The 16,840-nt window shown below is 35.0% G+C and overlaps 1 protein-coding gene across 1 annotated transcript in view; it reads right to left on the bottom strand.

Moving 5' to 3' along the window:
* The window catches only part of PRTG (protogenin), a 114,532-nt gene that overhangs the window by 58,942 nt on the left and 38,750 nt on the right, over nt 1-16,840 (bottom strand). The window contains exons 3-9 of the mRNA XM_019732216.2: nt 8,845-8,989; nt 7,747-7,880; nt 6,067-6,204; nt 5,643-5,801; nt 4,900-5,059; nt 3,842-4,089; nt 1,611-1,775 (exon numbers count right to left, since the gene is read on the bottom strand). Of these exons, the coding sequence (XP_019587775.2) occupies nt 1,611-1,775; nt 3,842-4,089; nt 4,900-5,059; nt 5,643-5,801; nt 6,067-6,204; nt 7,747-7,880; nt 8,845-8,989 (1,149 nt within the window). The remainder of the gene's footprint in view (nt 1-1,610; nt 1,776-3,841; nt 4,090-4,899; nt 5,060-5,642; nt 5,802-6,066; nt 6,205-7,746; nt 7,881-8,844; nt 8,990-16,840) is intronic.

The raw sequence follows: 16,840 nt of genomic DNA, 5'->3' as shown, positions 1-16,840 counted from the left end.
CACTTGCCGAAGGTCACATAACTTGTAAGTGAAGGAGCAGATTTAAGCACACCACACACAGCCCGCATTCTTGTCCCCTATACTCTACAATCTCTTCTAGAACAATAATTCTTCTATCACAGGGTTATGTAGGGATTAAATTAGACAATGGAGGGAAGGTTTTGAGACTAGGCAGGGATAAGCACTCCACAAGTATTAGTTGTACTGGCTGTTCACTGCAGTGCACCCTAGGAGACACACACCTCTCAGTTTGAGAAGTATGAGCTTAGGAAATGGGGAGAAACTCGTGCAGAAATTTGAATAGCAGTGTCTGAGGTCAATATGTTATCCAGAAAACAAAACGAAATTTCATTAAATAAAAATGTTGCAGAGTAAAGAAAGGTTAAAAAAACAACAACAACTTTCAGATCACAATTTAACTAGAATTGGAAAGTTTTAACAATTACCTTGCTATGTTTAGATTCATTTTCTTCAAGGATATTGGGGGTTGGGAAGAGGACTATACCTTACACACACACACACACACACACACACACACACACACACACCAAAAAAGCAAAATCACAAAACACACTAACCCATAACCTGTGTTTTATCTTAGGTATGCATGTCAGAGGTTATTAAATATAATGAGACAACAAGAAATGTCATATTGTACTATGTCTCACTCTAAAATGGGACAGACTCTTAAATGAAAACTGAAATTTAGAATTCAGTATCCAGATCAATGATAATTTTTTCATTTAATCAAACTATGAATTTATACACATCTAAGTAAGTGTCATTACAGAGATATAAGTAAGAGATACAGGACCAAATGAACAAGGAAAAAGATCTGGGAATCACTTTTATAAAAATATTTTAAAGTAAGGGTGGACCATTTCTTGAGGATGATAAAACATTTGTAAAGGGAGAGTAATATAATTAAGCACATGTTAAATAATTCCCTTTTCACACTGCAGGGTATAAACATGGGCCTTCCAGAGCCCTTGGAGAAAGAGAGAGAGATGAGAGTCAGAATCAGTTCTCCAGGACTATCTTAATGGATTTAATTGCCCACCACTATAAGAGTATAGGGAGGTGTGCACAACTCAGTTTCCAACCCATGGTCGGGTAACAAACTGAACAAGTATTACTTTCCTCCTTAAGTAGAATAGGCATGTTGTATCTAAAAATAAACTAACTGCTATCTGATTTTATAAGAATTTTTTTAAATGACAGGTACTAAACTTCATAAACTCTCAGTTTCAGAAGTCTCATACCTCTGATCTCCATTCATTATATATATTCGATGTGTAACTGTCAGTGTATTTATTCACGCATAGAGAACCTACTCGGTAACAACAACAAAAAACATAAAAACTGAATGTATTTACAATTTAAACTAAGGCCCTTGAAGAAATACAATGACAATATAAGAATTTTATTAAAATTTATATTATGAATTATAAATAAAAGTTATCTTTATCGTTATGTTACTGTCAAAAAGCAAGAGTCAGATTTGAAAAGCAAACTAGCCTGCTGGTTATTACCACAACACATTTACTAATGGAAATGGATTAAGCATACTAATGTTCATACTTAAAGGAACTAGAATCATGTCTTCTTACCATCCTCTAAAGTATTCTGTGTCACGTGGTCAGACATTTGGCTGGCTCCCATTGGCATATATGCCACAATGTAAAAAGTATAATTGCTGGCAGGTTCTAAGTCATCAATAATATAGTGAGTTGTGTCATTTCCGATGACTACTTGATACTCTTCATTATTTAAACCTACAGTAAAGAGTCAGTGTTTAAAAATATGAATAGTCAAAATAAAATTCACAAGACCATTTTCTCTCACTGTAAAACATTGGTCCTTGAGTCTACTTTCTATCAGTTACTTTTTGTGATCCTCTAAAAAATGTGAAGAGGAAGGTCTTTATTTTCTAAAAGTAACCATGTCTTGCTACAAATGGCTAGTTTGCGTTTTTCCAGAATAAGTCAAGCTGAAAATAATTAATCTCTAAACTTCATTTAACATCTAGTCAAAATCCACAGCAGAGACAATATACAGCAGTAACACAACAGAGCTTAACACTGCAGAATACTATAATTCAGAACTGTAAATTTTACTTGCTTAAACTCATGGTTTCTTTTTTCTTTTAAACATAAATGGAGAAACAGTAGGGAATGTAATGGCTCTACTCTTTATAAAAACAAACCAAACCAAAAGTTGTCCTGCAAAAGATCTCATTTTGCCCCTAGAGATTCTATTAAATTTGACTGACACAAGTTGTTCTTTTATTTGTGTTGAAAGCAAAAGAACTAGGAGGCACAGAATGTGCTTCAAAACACTTCGTCTCACAATGAGTTTTTTTTTCAAAGAGGAAAAAAATTCTCAGCAATTGTTAATTAAAATATGCATGGCAAGGTACAGAAGAGGATTTGTCTTTGTGGAATTTAATTCCTACAGAGCAGACCTGTAAAGTGGAAAAAGAGCACTGGTGGCTGCTGTGCTTTGTGAACAATTCACAGTAAATGCACGTCAACTTAATCAAAACTCTCTAAGGACAGAGCCCCTTCTCCCCACGCTGGATTTATAAACAAAACAGAAGGCAAATTCCACCATTAAGTTTTCCCACATTTCTGAATTAACTTGATAGCATTTTAATTAGACAAGATTACAGGCATTTCACAACAGACTGGCTAATGGCCCGTTAATTAGGAATTGCATAGTACGATTTCTGACCTACCAAACAAGGTCCTTAAGTTCGAATTAAAAAGCCTTGTTCCATCCCTGAATAGACCACTGAGCCACATGTGGAGGCTCTAATGAAACAACCATAATAGCGAACAAGAGTGGTCTCCACCAAAACCAGCATTCCTTTTACCTTCCTAAATCACTAAAAAGGGAATTAACATACTCCAACATGCTCAGTTATCAGACTTTCATTCTTCTTGCTACCATGACCCCTGATTTAAATTCAAAATATTCCTTTTCAGTATACAACTTCAAAGTACAAAAAACAACAACAAACCACCTGTTTCTACATTTTATTACGTCATCATTCTTTGGGTGTTTGAATTTGTTTTTAATGTCTACTGCAAAAAAGTTAGGTTATTTATGTATAGAACTGTAATCTATAAACCTCTAATATGGTTTCTATGAAAATATCAACAGAGAACGCTCTAGGATTTATAAGGAGTTTTTCCTTTTCCTCTAAAATTTTTGCCAAAAGGAAATACAAGGATAAAAAAGATTCCAGAAATGGAACTAATAGTTCTGAATAAAAACCTGAAGACAGATCTGATTTCTACTTTTATGTAATAAATGAGATATCAATAATGTCTTGTTTAATTTTCAGAGAGTTCTATATGATTTCAGTAAACATTCAAAATATACAAAATCAAATGTATGGGGAATTTGCAAATGTTTACTTTCCCCCTTAAAAATAACATGCTACAGTGACTATAGTTCACTACATTATTTTATTAAGCAGTTACACCAGTGGTCCTATAACTGCATACTTAAATTGGCATATTAAGTCTTAGTTAAGGAATTTATATCTTTGCTGGAATGAAATTCATAAGTACACCACTCTATACTTGACGTGGCAGAGACAGTATTTATTTCTAAATAGAAAAATCTTAAACTATACTCATATACACAAAGTATACAACAATACAAAATTCAGAAAAAATAGATACACAGGTGATAGATTACTTTATTAAAAGAGATAAATACCACAGAACTTCAAAAACATTTTGTAGATTATGTAAGACATCATTCGTACTGAAAACAAATCCTTGATACTAGCCAGTGGCACTTAAAAATAAACACTCCTCGAATTGCTTACCTTCTGCTTTCATGTAATGTACGGAATAAGCGATGACTTTGTCCGAATTATAAAGCGGCCTGTCCCAAGCTAAAAGGATAGCTGAACTTGACATGGTTTCAGCATGCACATTATAGGGAGCGCTGGGTCTGTCCTCTGACATCACTACGGTCAGTCTGGCTCTAGATAAAATAGATCCTTGGCTGTTCTCAGCCATGCACTGATAAATAGCATCATCTTCAGGAATAATCTGGTTAATTACCAATTTACTAAGGAAAGGAAAAAAAAATTATTTATTTCTATGAAAAGGTCTAAGAATGGTATTAAAATAAGAAATTATTGCTAAGCATACTTTCATTTTAAATGACGAAAATTATTATAAGCAAAAAATAAAAATGTGTAACTGCCCTACTGAAAAAGCTATATGAATTACTTAAAATTACTCTTATTTTCTGAGTCTACCTAAGTAAGTGCTTGTGATACACAAATCCTGTTTGCTTCATATGACAGCTACATCTCTTTTTAAAAAGCTGGCTTTTATTAAGAAATGATATTACTTCACAGTAGCATCTAATTTATATAATATTACACTGTTACACAAAACTCAGGTCCAACAACAATTTTTAAAGTTTTGTGCAACATAAATAAGAATGCTACAAGAAGATTCATATTCATACTAATAAAAGTAAGTTCTTCAAATCATTAAGTTTGTACTGTAGAGGAATTCTTAGAAAATCAATTATTTCCTCCTGATTTCCTCATTTATGGTAGAAGGAACTGAGACCCCTAAAGATGAATATGCTTGCTAATAACTTAGCTAGCGGTTTACCAGGACTATGTAGAACCCAGATCTGGGGAACTGTCCAACATTCACTTTACTATAACTAACCATTTCCATGATCCACATATAAAAGGATCTGTGGCATGCTGATGTTACAATTTTAGGTTAATTTCTTATTTATTTTATTTTAGTTTAAAATACCAAGATAACTAAAGTACTTGATATAACCATTTCACATAAAAATTACTAAAGCCATTATTATATCGTCTGAAAACCATAGCAAAATGGCATAGCTTACCTGTTGTACATTTTAATTCTACCATTTGAATGTATCTTTCTTCCGTTTTTCAACCATGACATTTTGGGTGAGGGGATTCCTTCTGCCTGACATACAAATCGAGCAGTGCCAGCTCGAGGTCTCGTTAAACTTTCTGGCCATTCGATAAATAAAGGAGGAGCTATTTTTAAAGAGACAAGGAAAAAAAATATTTCTGTGGTCCCAACAAGAATGATACAAGGAGTCAAGGAAGAGCACAGCCACTGACCAAGTCCCATTCTGAGCCTCCTGTCTGCACATTCTACATATATCAATCCAGATGCCTTTTCCCTGCATTGCTCAGTTAGATGTCCATTCCCCACTCCCAGGCTTTCCCTCTTGGGACCATCTATATAAACACTCTAAAAATGTGTGTACCATAAAGCTACTAAACTAAGCACAATACACAGCATGTAGACAATTAACAAAATAAAATTTTAGATTAGCGAATGGGTATATGGATTTGTGGCTAGGTGAGAAGGAGACAAGAGGGAAGCTTAAATAAGAAGGAATATGCAGGCAAACAGGCGGGTGACTTCAGAATAATAGTTATATTTTAACACAAAATTTTTTTCTCCTATAATTCATTAGATTACGACACTTCATATCAACCTTCATATTAATGCTACAAAATTCAAGATAGGTAGAAATAAGCTATGAACGAGATAAAACAGTAAATGTTAACAAGGAAGATTCTCCTGATTGCAGAATGAAAGAAAACATACCTAATACAGTTAAAGTTGCCATGGCAACTGTAAAGTTGCGTGTGCCCGGGGTAGTGGCCCGACAAACATATACTCCAGCATGTTGCAGCTTGACATCAGATATCATGAGATTACCATTTCCAAGGACCCGAGTATTAAAGACATCAATGGACTTGTGATCTATTTCAAATAGAACACTTCAGTTAAAACAATGTAACATTATAATCTAAAATTAGGTTTAAAAAAAATTACTCCCCAAACAATCCTATTATAAAAGTATAAAATTCTCTATGCTAAAACCTTTTCTCTACACACTGAAATGGAAAAAGTAAAAGCCACTTAATTGCCAAACATGTGTTCTGCATATAAAATAAACATTTTATGAGTTTCACTAGAATGAACAAAGTTAAAGGAAAAGACTTTTTTTTCCCCGGAGAAGACTTACCAAGACGGCTCCAAGAAATGATTGGTTTGGGATTTCCTGTGGCCATGCATTCTAAAACAACAGTCTGATGAAGAGATGTTGTGATGTTCTGTGGACCTGCTATAATGGTTGGTGTGTAGAAGGATTTAGATTCCTTAGCTTTGGGGAGGAAAAGGCAGAATATAAAAATAAATCATAAATAAAATATAATTAGTGAAATGAGAGAAATTATCTATTAAGTTATTCACTTTTTTCTTTTTTAAAACAACTTAATTGAGCTATAACTCACATAACACATAGTTCACTCATTTGAAGAGTGTAATTCAATAGTTCTTAGTGTTTTCAGAGCTGTGCAACTATTGCTACAACCAATTTTAGAACATTTTCATTACTCTAAAGAGAAACCCCATATCCATTAGCAGTCACTCCTCAATCTCCTCTCTCCATAGCCTGGCAACCTCTAATCTACTTTCTTCAGTCTCTCTGGATTTACCAACTTAGATATTTCATTAAAAAGGAACCATACATTATATGGTCTTTTGTGATGGGCTTCTTTTAATTTGGCATAATGTTTTCAAGATTCATCCATATTGTAGCATGTATCAGTACTTCATTTCTTTTTACTGAATAATAGAATAATATTTAATTATATAAATAGAACATTTTATTTACCCATTTATCAGGTGATAGACATTTAGGTTGTTTCATTTTTAATTGAAGTTCAAACATTCATTTAATACTTTCACTAGTCTTATCAAGAATTCATGGGTCAGTGGGAAGAAGTATGAGAGTGCTTTTGTTTTTATCTTTCATATCAGAAAGCTAGTCAATACCACTTAAAATTAAAACACAGCATTACAAATATTTATAATTTCAGTCCCTTAGTTTTTTTCAAAAAACTTGTTAACCTTAAAGGGTCTTTTGGGAAATAATTTCTCTTGTGAAGTGTAAACATTCATGTGAAGTTTAACATGTCTTTAGTACAAGTTTTCTTCCACTATATTCAGGTAAATTTAATTACTGCAAAATAAAAACCAGCATCTATGTATAATTACATCTTAATAAAACATGCATTTCTTTCTCATATTCATTTCTCTATCTAGTTTCCCTTCCAACTATATTCCTGTATGACAAAATACATAACATTATGTTCACTTAATGTTAACAATGATAATTTCTAGGTATTGGAATTGGGGATATGTTATAATTTATATTTGTACTCTTTTACATTGTTTAATGCAAAACATTTTATATATGCTTTTTTACTTTTGTAGACATTACTCTTTATAATAAGCATGCATTATTTTTACAAATGCAATTATGATTTTTCTTAAAACAACAAACAAAAAAATACCAAACTGGAAACACGTATCTCTTTATTGACAATGAACAATTCTGGTGGAAATAGATGATTGTTGTTGTTTTTTTTTGTACTTTTTATGTATTTTATACGTTAAAAACAATAATGAAATATTTTCCAGCAAATTCAATCTTTCTTAAAGATGTTGACACTAACATAACCTAAATCAAGTTATCCTGTGAAAGAAGAGTTGCTTAACACATAAAAAGGACCACTTTCCAAGTAGATTACAATAATTTAAATGCAACTAAAGTACTACTTTTATGGCATACTATGATAGCCAAAGAAGAAAAATTAATAGCTGGCCCAATAGAAACTGAAAAAACAACTTCTGTGGGTACCTGACATCACTGTTAGAGAGGCCTCCATACTTTTACGTCTGTGGGCTACAGTAGCAGCAACACAACGATAATTTCCAGCATCCCTTTGGCCAACATCATAGATCTGCAATACTCCTGTTGGTAGGGCAGTTATCCTGTTATGAGAAGAAAGATGATTAAACTCTCTGTAGATCTAATATTTTATTTTAACATACAATACATGATAAGATTTCATATACTCAACCTTTTAAAAGTACCAAATGCATTCCTTTTGAAGTATTAGTTTGATTCAGTTATTTCCATTTGGGTTACTACAGCTCTCTAACATAATTATGTAGTGTGTGGTTTCTGAAATTTATCAGTGTAATTTTACACAGTCTCATTTAACACTATAGCTTAGATATCTATCTAACTGGTGGCCAAGAGCTTAGCATGATTTTCTTCAAACTCCTAACTTTTTGCCTATTAATATCAATGTATTTTCCAAGATACACCGGAATGCTACTTTTTTTTGTTGTTTTTAAATCACTTTCTTGAATAAATTCTTCCATCTCAATATCTTACCCCTTTAGCAAATAATTTTTGCCTTCTTATGAATTCTGCTACTCATTAGGACAGAAATCAAATCTTTTGAAGTTACTGCTACCAGTTCTTGATCCTTACGTGTCTTAGGTGTGTGTGCATGTGTGCATGCATAGTAAAGAGGAGATAGAGACGTGGAAGGTACAGATAGAAATGGGCAGCTAACAGGGCATACAAGGGAGACTCTTACACCAGCACTGCTATTGCCAGCAGTGAAGGCGTAATTTGGTTTCCCAAATCCTTGGGCTGCAATCCACATACTCAGGTGCTCCCATGGTTGGAAAAGATACCTGAGAAAAGGAACAAAGCAGTAAGATAGGATGTTTGAATTCTGATCTGAAACAAAAAACAGGAATTATGTCCCAAGTGCCAGAAACTGATGATCTAATTCTTTGCCTGAATTTGAAACATCTTTAAGAAATTGATTATTGCCAGTGTAAATGAAAAGGAGCTGCATAATGGTCACTCCCCTATGTGGCCTCATGATGACGTCTTCATTACTCCTGTATCATCTGCAAAGACAACACCTGCATTTACCTGTCCATAGTTACAGGTAGAGTTGTACGATTTAATTCCCACGTTATGACTGCAGGAGGGTTTGATGAAATCTTGCACGCAAATCTAGCAATTCCACCTTCTTGGACTTCAGTAGAAATTGGCTGAACTTCAAATGCAGAAATAGCTATAAGATAAAGTTTGACAAATTCAGAATAAGTATATGTACTATTATGCTATACTTGGAAATAACATTATGCTACGTATTATTTATCAGACTTGAACTCCTGCCCAGATGTTAAGACCAACCCAACTTAACTAGCACAAGGATAATTTAGAGAATAATTTTGAAATCTGGTCTTTCTCAGAATGAAATTCTAAGTTCTCAAGAAACTTAAAAACTATTTGGAGAAAAAAAATTAACATAACTGAAACAAAACAAACAATTAGTAATGGTACGTAATTACATACCAAATTATGTGGTACAAACTTTAGATACTACTCTGTTTCAAATGAGAAGGAAATCAATGCAGACAGATTAGACGTAAATGGTAAAAACCATTTATAGGGATTGGTTTTGAATTGAGTTTTGAAGAATTCATTGGGTTTAGTTAAATGAAAGGGGGGGAAACAGGAATGATATGAAGGCATGAAGGCAGTAACATGAAAGCAAACACAGGAGTAAGAAATGTATAGCCTGTGTTTACAGGATTGTAACAAAACAGCCTGGACTAACTATTGGAGAATATTTTAGATTAAGGGTGCATGGAAATGTGGAAGGAGAGTAGAGATAAAGCAGATTTGTACCATGGTACAAATTAAGATATCACTGAAATTTTTTGAGCAAAGAAGTGTCATGACCACTTTCAGTTTTCAGCTCTACCCATCTGTTGCTGCTGATTCCCCCCGTATCTCCAGCTTAGACCCCCATTCCCAGAGCTTCATACTCATGGTTCCAACTGCCTACTGGGCATCTTCACCTGGAATTTATAAAATGCACTTATAACCCATCATGTCCAAATTGAAATCATCTTCTTTCCTCTAAGCCTATATCTCTGCTTCAGTTTGTCACACACCATTATGCAACTCAACTACTCCTCCCCTGAGCGAGACACTTACCGACTCCTTCTGCACTCTCTTCATTCAATCACCTGTTTCCACTGATTTTAACTCCTAAACATATGTCAATTCACTCCTGTGCCCCTGTCCCAACATTTCTCACTGGAGCCACTATAAAAGTCTCTTATCTGTTCTCCCTGCTCTCATTTTCTCTTCACGACTTCAAAAACACCTTCAGATATCACCAGTGTTTGATATAGCTGCATTTGACTCACAAGCGGCTTCCATCTATTAATTCAAAGGCTCTGTAAGTCAATCCATTACTGCTAAAACCAACAAAGGAATAATCTCACAAAAAATGTGGTTCCAATTTCAAATGCTGTCAAAAAGCATTATGCCTTAGCAACACTCCTCCTAAATCTTTAAACTGCTTAGCCTAATTATTAGAAAAATTAAATGTATATATCCTTGCTACATCAAAAGCAACAAATATCTTTCTTTATGCCAACTCTATATTTTTAACTCTTTTTGGCTGGATACATTCCCAATAAATAGATTTGTTGGCTAGTTTTGGAAAAAAAAGAAAGTAGTTTGGCATCAATTACTCCAAACCAAACTGTTTATATGGTAAGCATGCAACAGTATTTAAATATTCAATATTAAGTAGCTATATTAAAAAGAACAGTGAGTATCTCTGCTGTTTAAAGATAAATATTATAATTATGACACAAAGGAGTTATCAAGCCCATTATCTGTATAATCACACCATTCATTTAGTCTGTAGTTAACCTACACTTCAGCTTTGAATCATGCAATTACTCATAAAATAATGTGCCAGATTAACTATATCCTCAATCCAGAAAAGGACTTTAATCACACTTATTTGAGAAAAATTTTAGACTAAAGTAATCTCTTCGAAGTTCATTTAACAAATACTTATTTAGTACCTAGCGCATTCTAGGCGCCAAGGATCAAATGATGACCAAAACAAAGAGAGGCTCTACCCTCAGGAGTCTGCTTAGGATGGAGAAAAGGATTGAACTAAATTACTAGACAAGTCTATAACTTCAATCTGTAATAAATGCTCTGAAGGAAAAATACTGAGCATTATGAAAGCATGTAACAGAGGTTATAATGACAGAAATAACAATAGCTTAACATATTTTCTTGCCAGGCAGCGCTTTACGTGCATTACATCTTCTAAATTATTTAACCCTCACAACTATTATCACCCCAATTTTCAGTTCAGGAAACTGAGGCGCGCGGAGATGAAGCAACCTGCTCAAGGTTCTGCAGCTAGTAAGTGGTGAGCCTGGGATCTGAATTCAGGCAATCTCCAGAGACCCTGGGTGAATTCTCTCACGAGTAAAAGTTTGAGATCCCCAAACTTTTTGTGGAACATAAAAATTACTGGTTCTACTTCCAAGCAATTCTACTGCTCAGGGATAAGTTTTGGCTTTCTAGCTGGGTAAGAATATGTGTTAAATTCTTGAATTTCCAAAAGAGAGTAACACCTTTAAACTCCTGCATACTAGGATTTTGAAGTTATGGCTCTCAAGCAAGAGTATCTCAATTTCTAGGGACACAGTAGACAAATGCATGACTTGAAAGACCAGCGTTACAGAAATAAACTTTAAGCTAATATACACACATATGCTGTTAAAGATAGAGATGCATATAAATTGAATTATACTACTTCAATCTAAAATTTACTGAGGAATCAAATATTTTTTTAAGAAACAAATCTATTTAAAAAATGGTTTACCTAATGAGAACATGAGCTATTCCTTTATTATTATTATCCTAGTTCTAAGCCCACATACATTTGATCATCAGAAAGCCAAGTACCTAGAAAGAAAGTGCTTAAAGACAGGAAGCCATTTAAGAGGCTACCAGAACAGTGAATAGAGACCAGCTGTGGGTTTGAGTGACAGAAAAGACTGAGTGGAAGGGAGAGCACATATAAGAGATGTTGTACACTGAACAGCAGGATTTGGCTGTGACGTGTTCAAGGGAAATAGCAGAAAGAACCGAAACAGTTCTGAGATTTCTGGCTGACATACATACATGGAAGGCTCGTGGACAGTATGGTGCCTGAGCAGAGAATACAGGAGAAGAGAGCAGATGGACTGGTGAATCACCTTACGGACTTTCATTTCATCAGAGTGAGAAGAAACTGGTTAAGGAAGACCAGGAACACTATAAAATTAGGCCATAGATTAATAATATAAACACTTTCAGATATCTATTCCTCCTGTTTTTTTTAACCAATGGTTCAGATGTTAGGCTGTCATGAAGGTTTAAAGAAAGACGTCCTTGAGTTTTTATAATACGGGCCTAAAGAAGTAGCAATGTGTATCATGTAAAATTAGCAGAGAAAAGAATTTTTTCAGTTCTGAGGCTTTGTTGGAATGAGCTTGGGGGAATCGCGTTTACTGTTTTTCCAATTTTAATTTATTCTCACTTCTTGATGACAGAAGTTAAGGCATTAGAAAACTGAGGTAAAGGATATTAAGACTAAGGCAAAATTTTAGCCTTAGGTGGTCTAAAGAAAACCCAGAAATAAGAGCCAGTACAATACAGGGCATAATTTAGGTGGATACAGGGAGATGGTACAGCAGTATAACCTTGTGGTTAAGCGTGTAGATGTTAAAATCTTATAGATCTGGCTAAGAATCCCAGCTTTGCATTCATGTGCTGTGTGCCCTTGAGAATTTACTTAAGCCTCCATATCCCTCAGTAAAACGGGGATGTTAATATTTTATAAGGATCTTACAATAATATTACATTACATATACATATGTGAACACACACACACAAACATACAGAGCATGATAATGTGAGCATGTACTACTCAAGGCACTGCTTGGCACCTGGTAAACTTCTAGTGGGGCCACAGGTGGTAATAGTAAAAGGATGTCTTGCTATAAATACACTGCTTTTACTTTCAGAATGATGACTTAAAGAAGGGCAAATAAAGGATGTCAGTGACCACTATGCAATAAAAATAAACTTTAAAGCTCTAACAAAGGCAGAGGTAGCCTAAGATTTACAATTTCTCTCTTCTTTTCCACTAAGCCAGACTACGTAGCTTTTACATAAAATGCCAAGAAACAGAAATAATTTTCCCATTATTAATGTGCATAGATAAATTATTTGAAGAGGATAAAAATCTCCTTCAATGAAGAAATGATAAGGGATAAATTACAGGAAGATAGGTAATTAAGTTCAAATCTCTAGTGGTAGAATTATGTATGATGGTTTTTTGGTACTTATTTTTTCCTACAATACACATAATTAAGAAAAAGTAATGACATTTTAAAATATATTTTATATGTCTATATGGGACATGGACTGAAGAGCTTGTCTTCATAAATTTTCTACTGTTGTTCTACCTGACAAAATTCCTCGTCCTTAATTGTTATCTGCCTCCTTTTTAGTACTTTGAACTTCTCATTCTTTGGGTAGACATCACCTATGGTCTGTGGATGCTGGACTCTCCCCAACCAGTGCCCTCAAAATCTGAAAATTATAAGAACGTCGGAATCAAAACCACTTTTTAATAAAAAAGATAAATTACATAAAATTTTACATCAAAATTTAGAAACTTTAGAAAAGCATACAGATATGAATATCTATATCATACTAGTCTTAAACTTTGTTTCCCAGCAAGTATTTGTTTTTCTATTTTTTTTTAAATGGAGCATTAAGCTGGGTAAATGAATGCTTCCTTTACAATGAATGTTAGAGCCTCCTAAAACTAGTTCACAAAGTATTTTCAGCATTATTGAGACATTTTGCATTTATTTAAATGACAAACTATCTCGAGTCCTTATGCAAATCTCGGCTTTCTCCTTGATGTGGACTTTGTTTCTGCCAGTTAGGTATGATTTTACAAGTCTACAGCCTCCTTGTGAAACCTGACCCCTTTCTTCCCTCCACCGCCAGTGCTAAGGAGTCCACAAGAAGTCATTAAAGCTATGCTGTTAAGAGGCCAGCGCTCTATAAAACAGGCAAGAAACAAGGTCTTAAGAAACATGCGTCGTTCTCAAAAACAACCTTGCAAACACAATAAATGTAAGTGCCTATTTTATTTGCGACTTCCTCCTTTTCACCTGTCTACTTAATCAGTTGCTTCTATGATTTATAGTTAGGGGGGAAGAAAAGGATCAAAGAGGAGAACGTTCTCCAAACTTCTATTTGATCAGAAAGCAGCAAATGTGTGTTTCTACATTCGAAATGTATGACTACAATATTAAACTAACGTGTCATCCACGCTTCTAAAAGGTTGCAATGAAGAAATGGTTAATACACGTTGATTTTAAAACCAACTAAAAATGATGAAAGCACAGTCTGAAATGACCCATCTAATAATTTAAAATAAGCTCACAGACTATTCCCTAATGTATGAAAAACATCACCTTCTTTTGTAAATGTCATTTAAGATGTTCTTTCACTAAACAGAAAATACTTTCGTCAGAAGCTTGATGCAGGATTTACACAGGTGGCCCTAACACACTGAGGCTCAGCCAGGGGGTTCTGAGGGCCTCAGCTGGTCAGGACCTCATCAGCTGCTTCTGCCACACCCCCTCCTTAGGGAGTCCTAAATGGCAGGGGAACATGGCCAGTAGTCACGTTCTAGCACCTCTGGGCTGTTTCCACAACCCAAGTCACTAATCAATAGCTTTAGGGAACTACATAAGTAACTCATCAAGAACACAGGGAGATTTCTATCTCAGACTTTTGAATGTCCATAATTTCAGAGTCCATCATGGAGTATGTATGTATATTAGCTTAAGGTTTATTTCTATGACTCTGGTCTTTCAAATCATCCATTTGTCTACTGCAGACTTTACTTGTCAAAACATAGTAGTAAGTTTTTACCTCATCGGGTCTAATTCACTTTAAAAACCAACCCACAACTGAAAAGGAAGTAAATCGAGAGACCCAATCCATCATTTAAAGCAAATCATCAGGGTAACTGATGCTTTACCTACTGAGGTAAAAATCAACCAAGGTACAAGTTTCAAAAAGAAGTTGAAAACTTGTTATATCTTTAAGACTAGGCAAAACGCTACTTTGTACATTTTAAAAAGTTATTTTACAGGAAAAAAATATATGTGTTTCAAAAAATAATGTATTTTTCTTCAGGTGCACCAAGTATACAATATTTATTTTATAAGTGACTTATTACCTGACTTCTAGTAAATTTAGTATCCTGCTTTAATCTGAAGCTATTCTGACAACTAGGTGCTAAAAGGTTACCCTTGCTTTTCAAAGGAAATATTTAGATCAAACTATGTGTCCAAATAAATATAAACAAAATAAAGGCTAAAAACTTTCTAAGCTGGGAGCCAGGGACTTTCAGAAATAGATCCTATATGCAAAGTTTCCACAGACTATTTTCCAGTATATTCCTATTGTATCATATTAGAAGACATCTTTAATGACACCTGAGAGTTCTTTGCGTCTTTGATATTTTGTCAACCCTGTTCTGTCTAATACCAGACTTGGTACTCCCCAAACTCAATTCCTTTGCCTGGAAAGTGACACACACAAAGCTCTTCAAGTGCCTTCCTGTGAGCTGGGCCACTCATTGGTATTCAACAATTCTCTTACTAATAACTGGTTTCAGGATTTCTGTAACTTTCCAATGTATTGAAGTCCCCAACCACTTTTACCCTAGATTGTAAATTACTTGAGTTCAGAGAACATGTCTTACTTGTCTGGTGTTTGCTAGGCGCCAGAACAGTGCCCTGCATACAACAGGCACTCAATAAAAGTTTCTTGAGTGAATTCAATGAACCACATCACTACCTTCCTCCTATGTGCAGCAGAGAACTCTGCCTCTTATCTCCCTGAGAAAATAAACATAATTTTGGCTATATGACTCCATACTGTATAAACCTCAGCAAATTACTTACTCTTTCTAAACATATTTTGTTACGTAAAATAGGGTTCTTAACATGTTGCGTACGACGGGGTTTAAATCCCTCGTGAAGATTCTCGTGATCCATATGCAACGTTAAAAGGGTTTTTGTGGATTACATAAAGCACTTCGCATAGTGCACTTGACTTTAGCTATTTCTATTATTTTATTGGACATAATTTTCTTCCTTACTACCTAAAAATCTCTCCCTCTCCACCTGGCTACTTTTCCTTCACTGGTGGTTCTGAGGAAGAAGTAACCATTCCAACTTGCACCAAGATTAACCCTCTCCTGGCATTCTTAATCCCACCTCTGATTACCTTCTCTGGGCCTTTATTCCATTTATTATCCCCATTCCCTTGCACCACTCCCTCATTACTAGTTTCTTTCTCTCTGACTATAAACATACTCATACCTTCCCTATCGTAAAAAGTAGTACAGATCCCAGACCAAGCTAACATTCAGTCCGTCTCTTTTCTGTCTTCTGGAATGACTCCATCCACCTAATTCTTTACTTCTGCTAGGGCAGGGGGGTGGGGAGGCAAGAATCAGAAGAGCCACAGGTGAATTTATATTGCAGGACTCAAGAGCCGCCTGGAAACGAATTTCACTTTAAGAGACAAAGTAGTAGTGCTCATGAGTTTGGTTCAAAAGCAGTTGACCAGTTCAGATGGGGAGCCAGTATCAGAATTCGGGACTGCCTGACTTTCAAATTAGGCAAGCCATCAGGACTCAGACACATGCTTATACAAAAGAGGAGAGAAGAGAGAGGGAGACGCATTTGGGCTGCTGGCTAAAACTTTTGAAAGTTTTAACAAGAAGCCTTCCAGTGGGAAAAATAGGGGCAGAGAAAGGGATGCCCACCGTTTGGGGTTACTATCATACAACTTGGAATGGGGCACAGAAAACAGACTTCATCTGCTGGGCCTGACCAGGTAACACCTGGAGAAAGAAGCCATTGTCCTCACCTGAGGATGACACTCAATGAACAAAGAAGAGGCTGCTGATTCCACCAGGATCCTGAATCCAGGGACGGAACTCAACTGAAAC

Source organism: Rhinolophus sinicus, linkage group LG03, assembly GCF_036562045.2.
Source record: "Rhinolophus sinicus isolate RSC01 linkage group LG03, ASM3656204v1, whole genome shotgun sequence".
In the NCBI taxonomy this organism is placed as follows: domain Eukaryota; kingdom Metazoa; phylum Chordata; class Mammalia; order Chiroptera; family Rhinolophidae; genus Rhinolophus; species Rhinolophus sinicus.
This window is presented reverse-complemented; position numbering and strand designations above follow the sequence as displayed.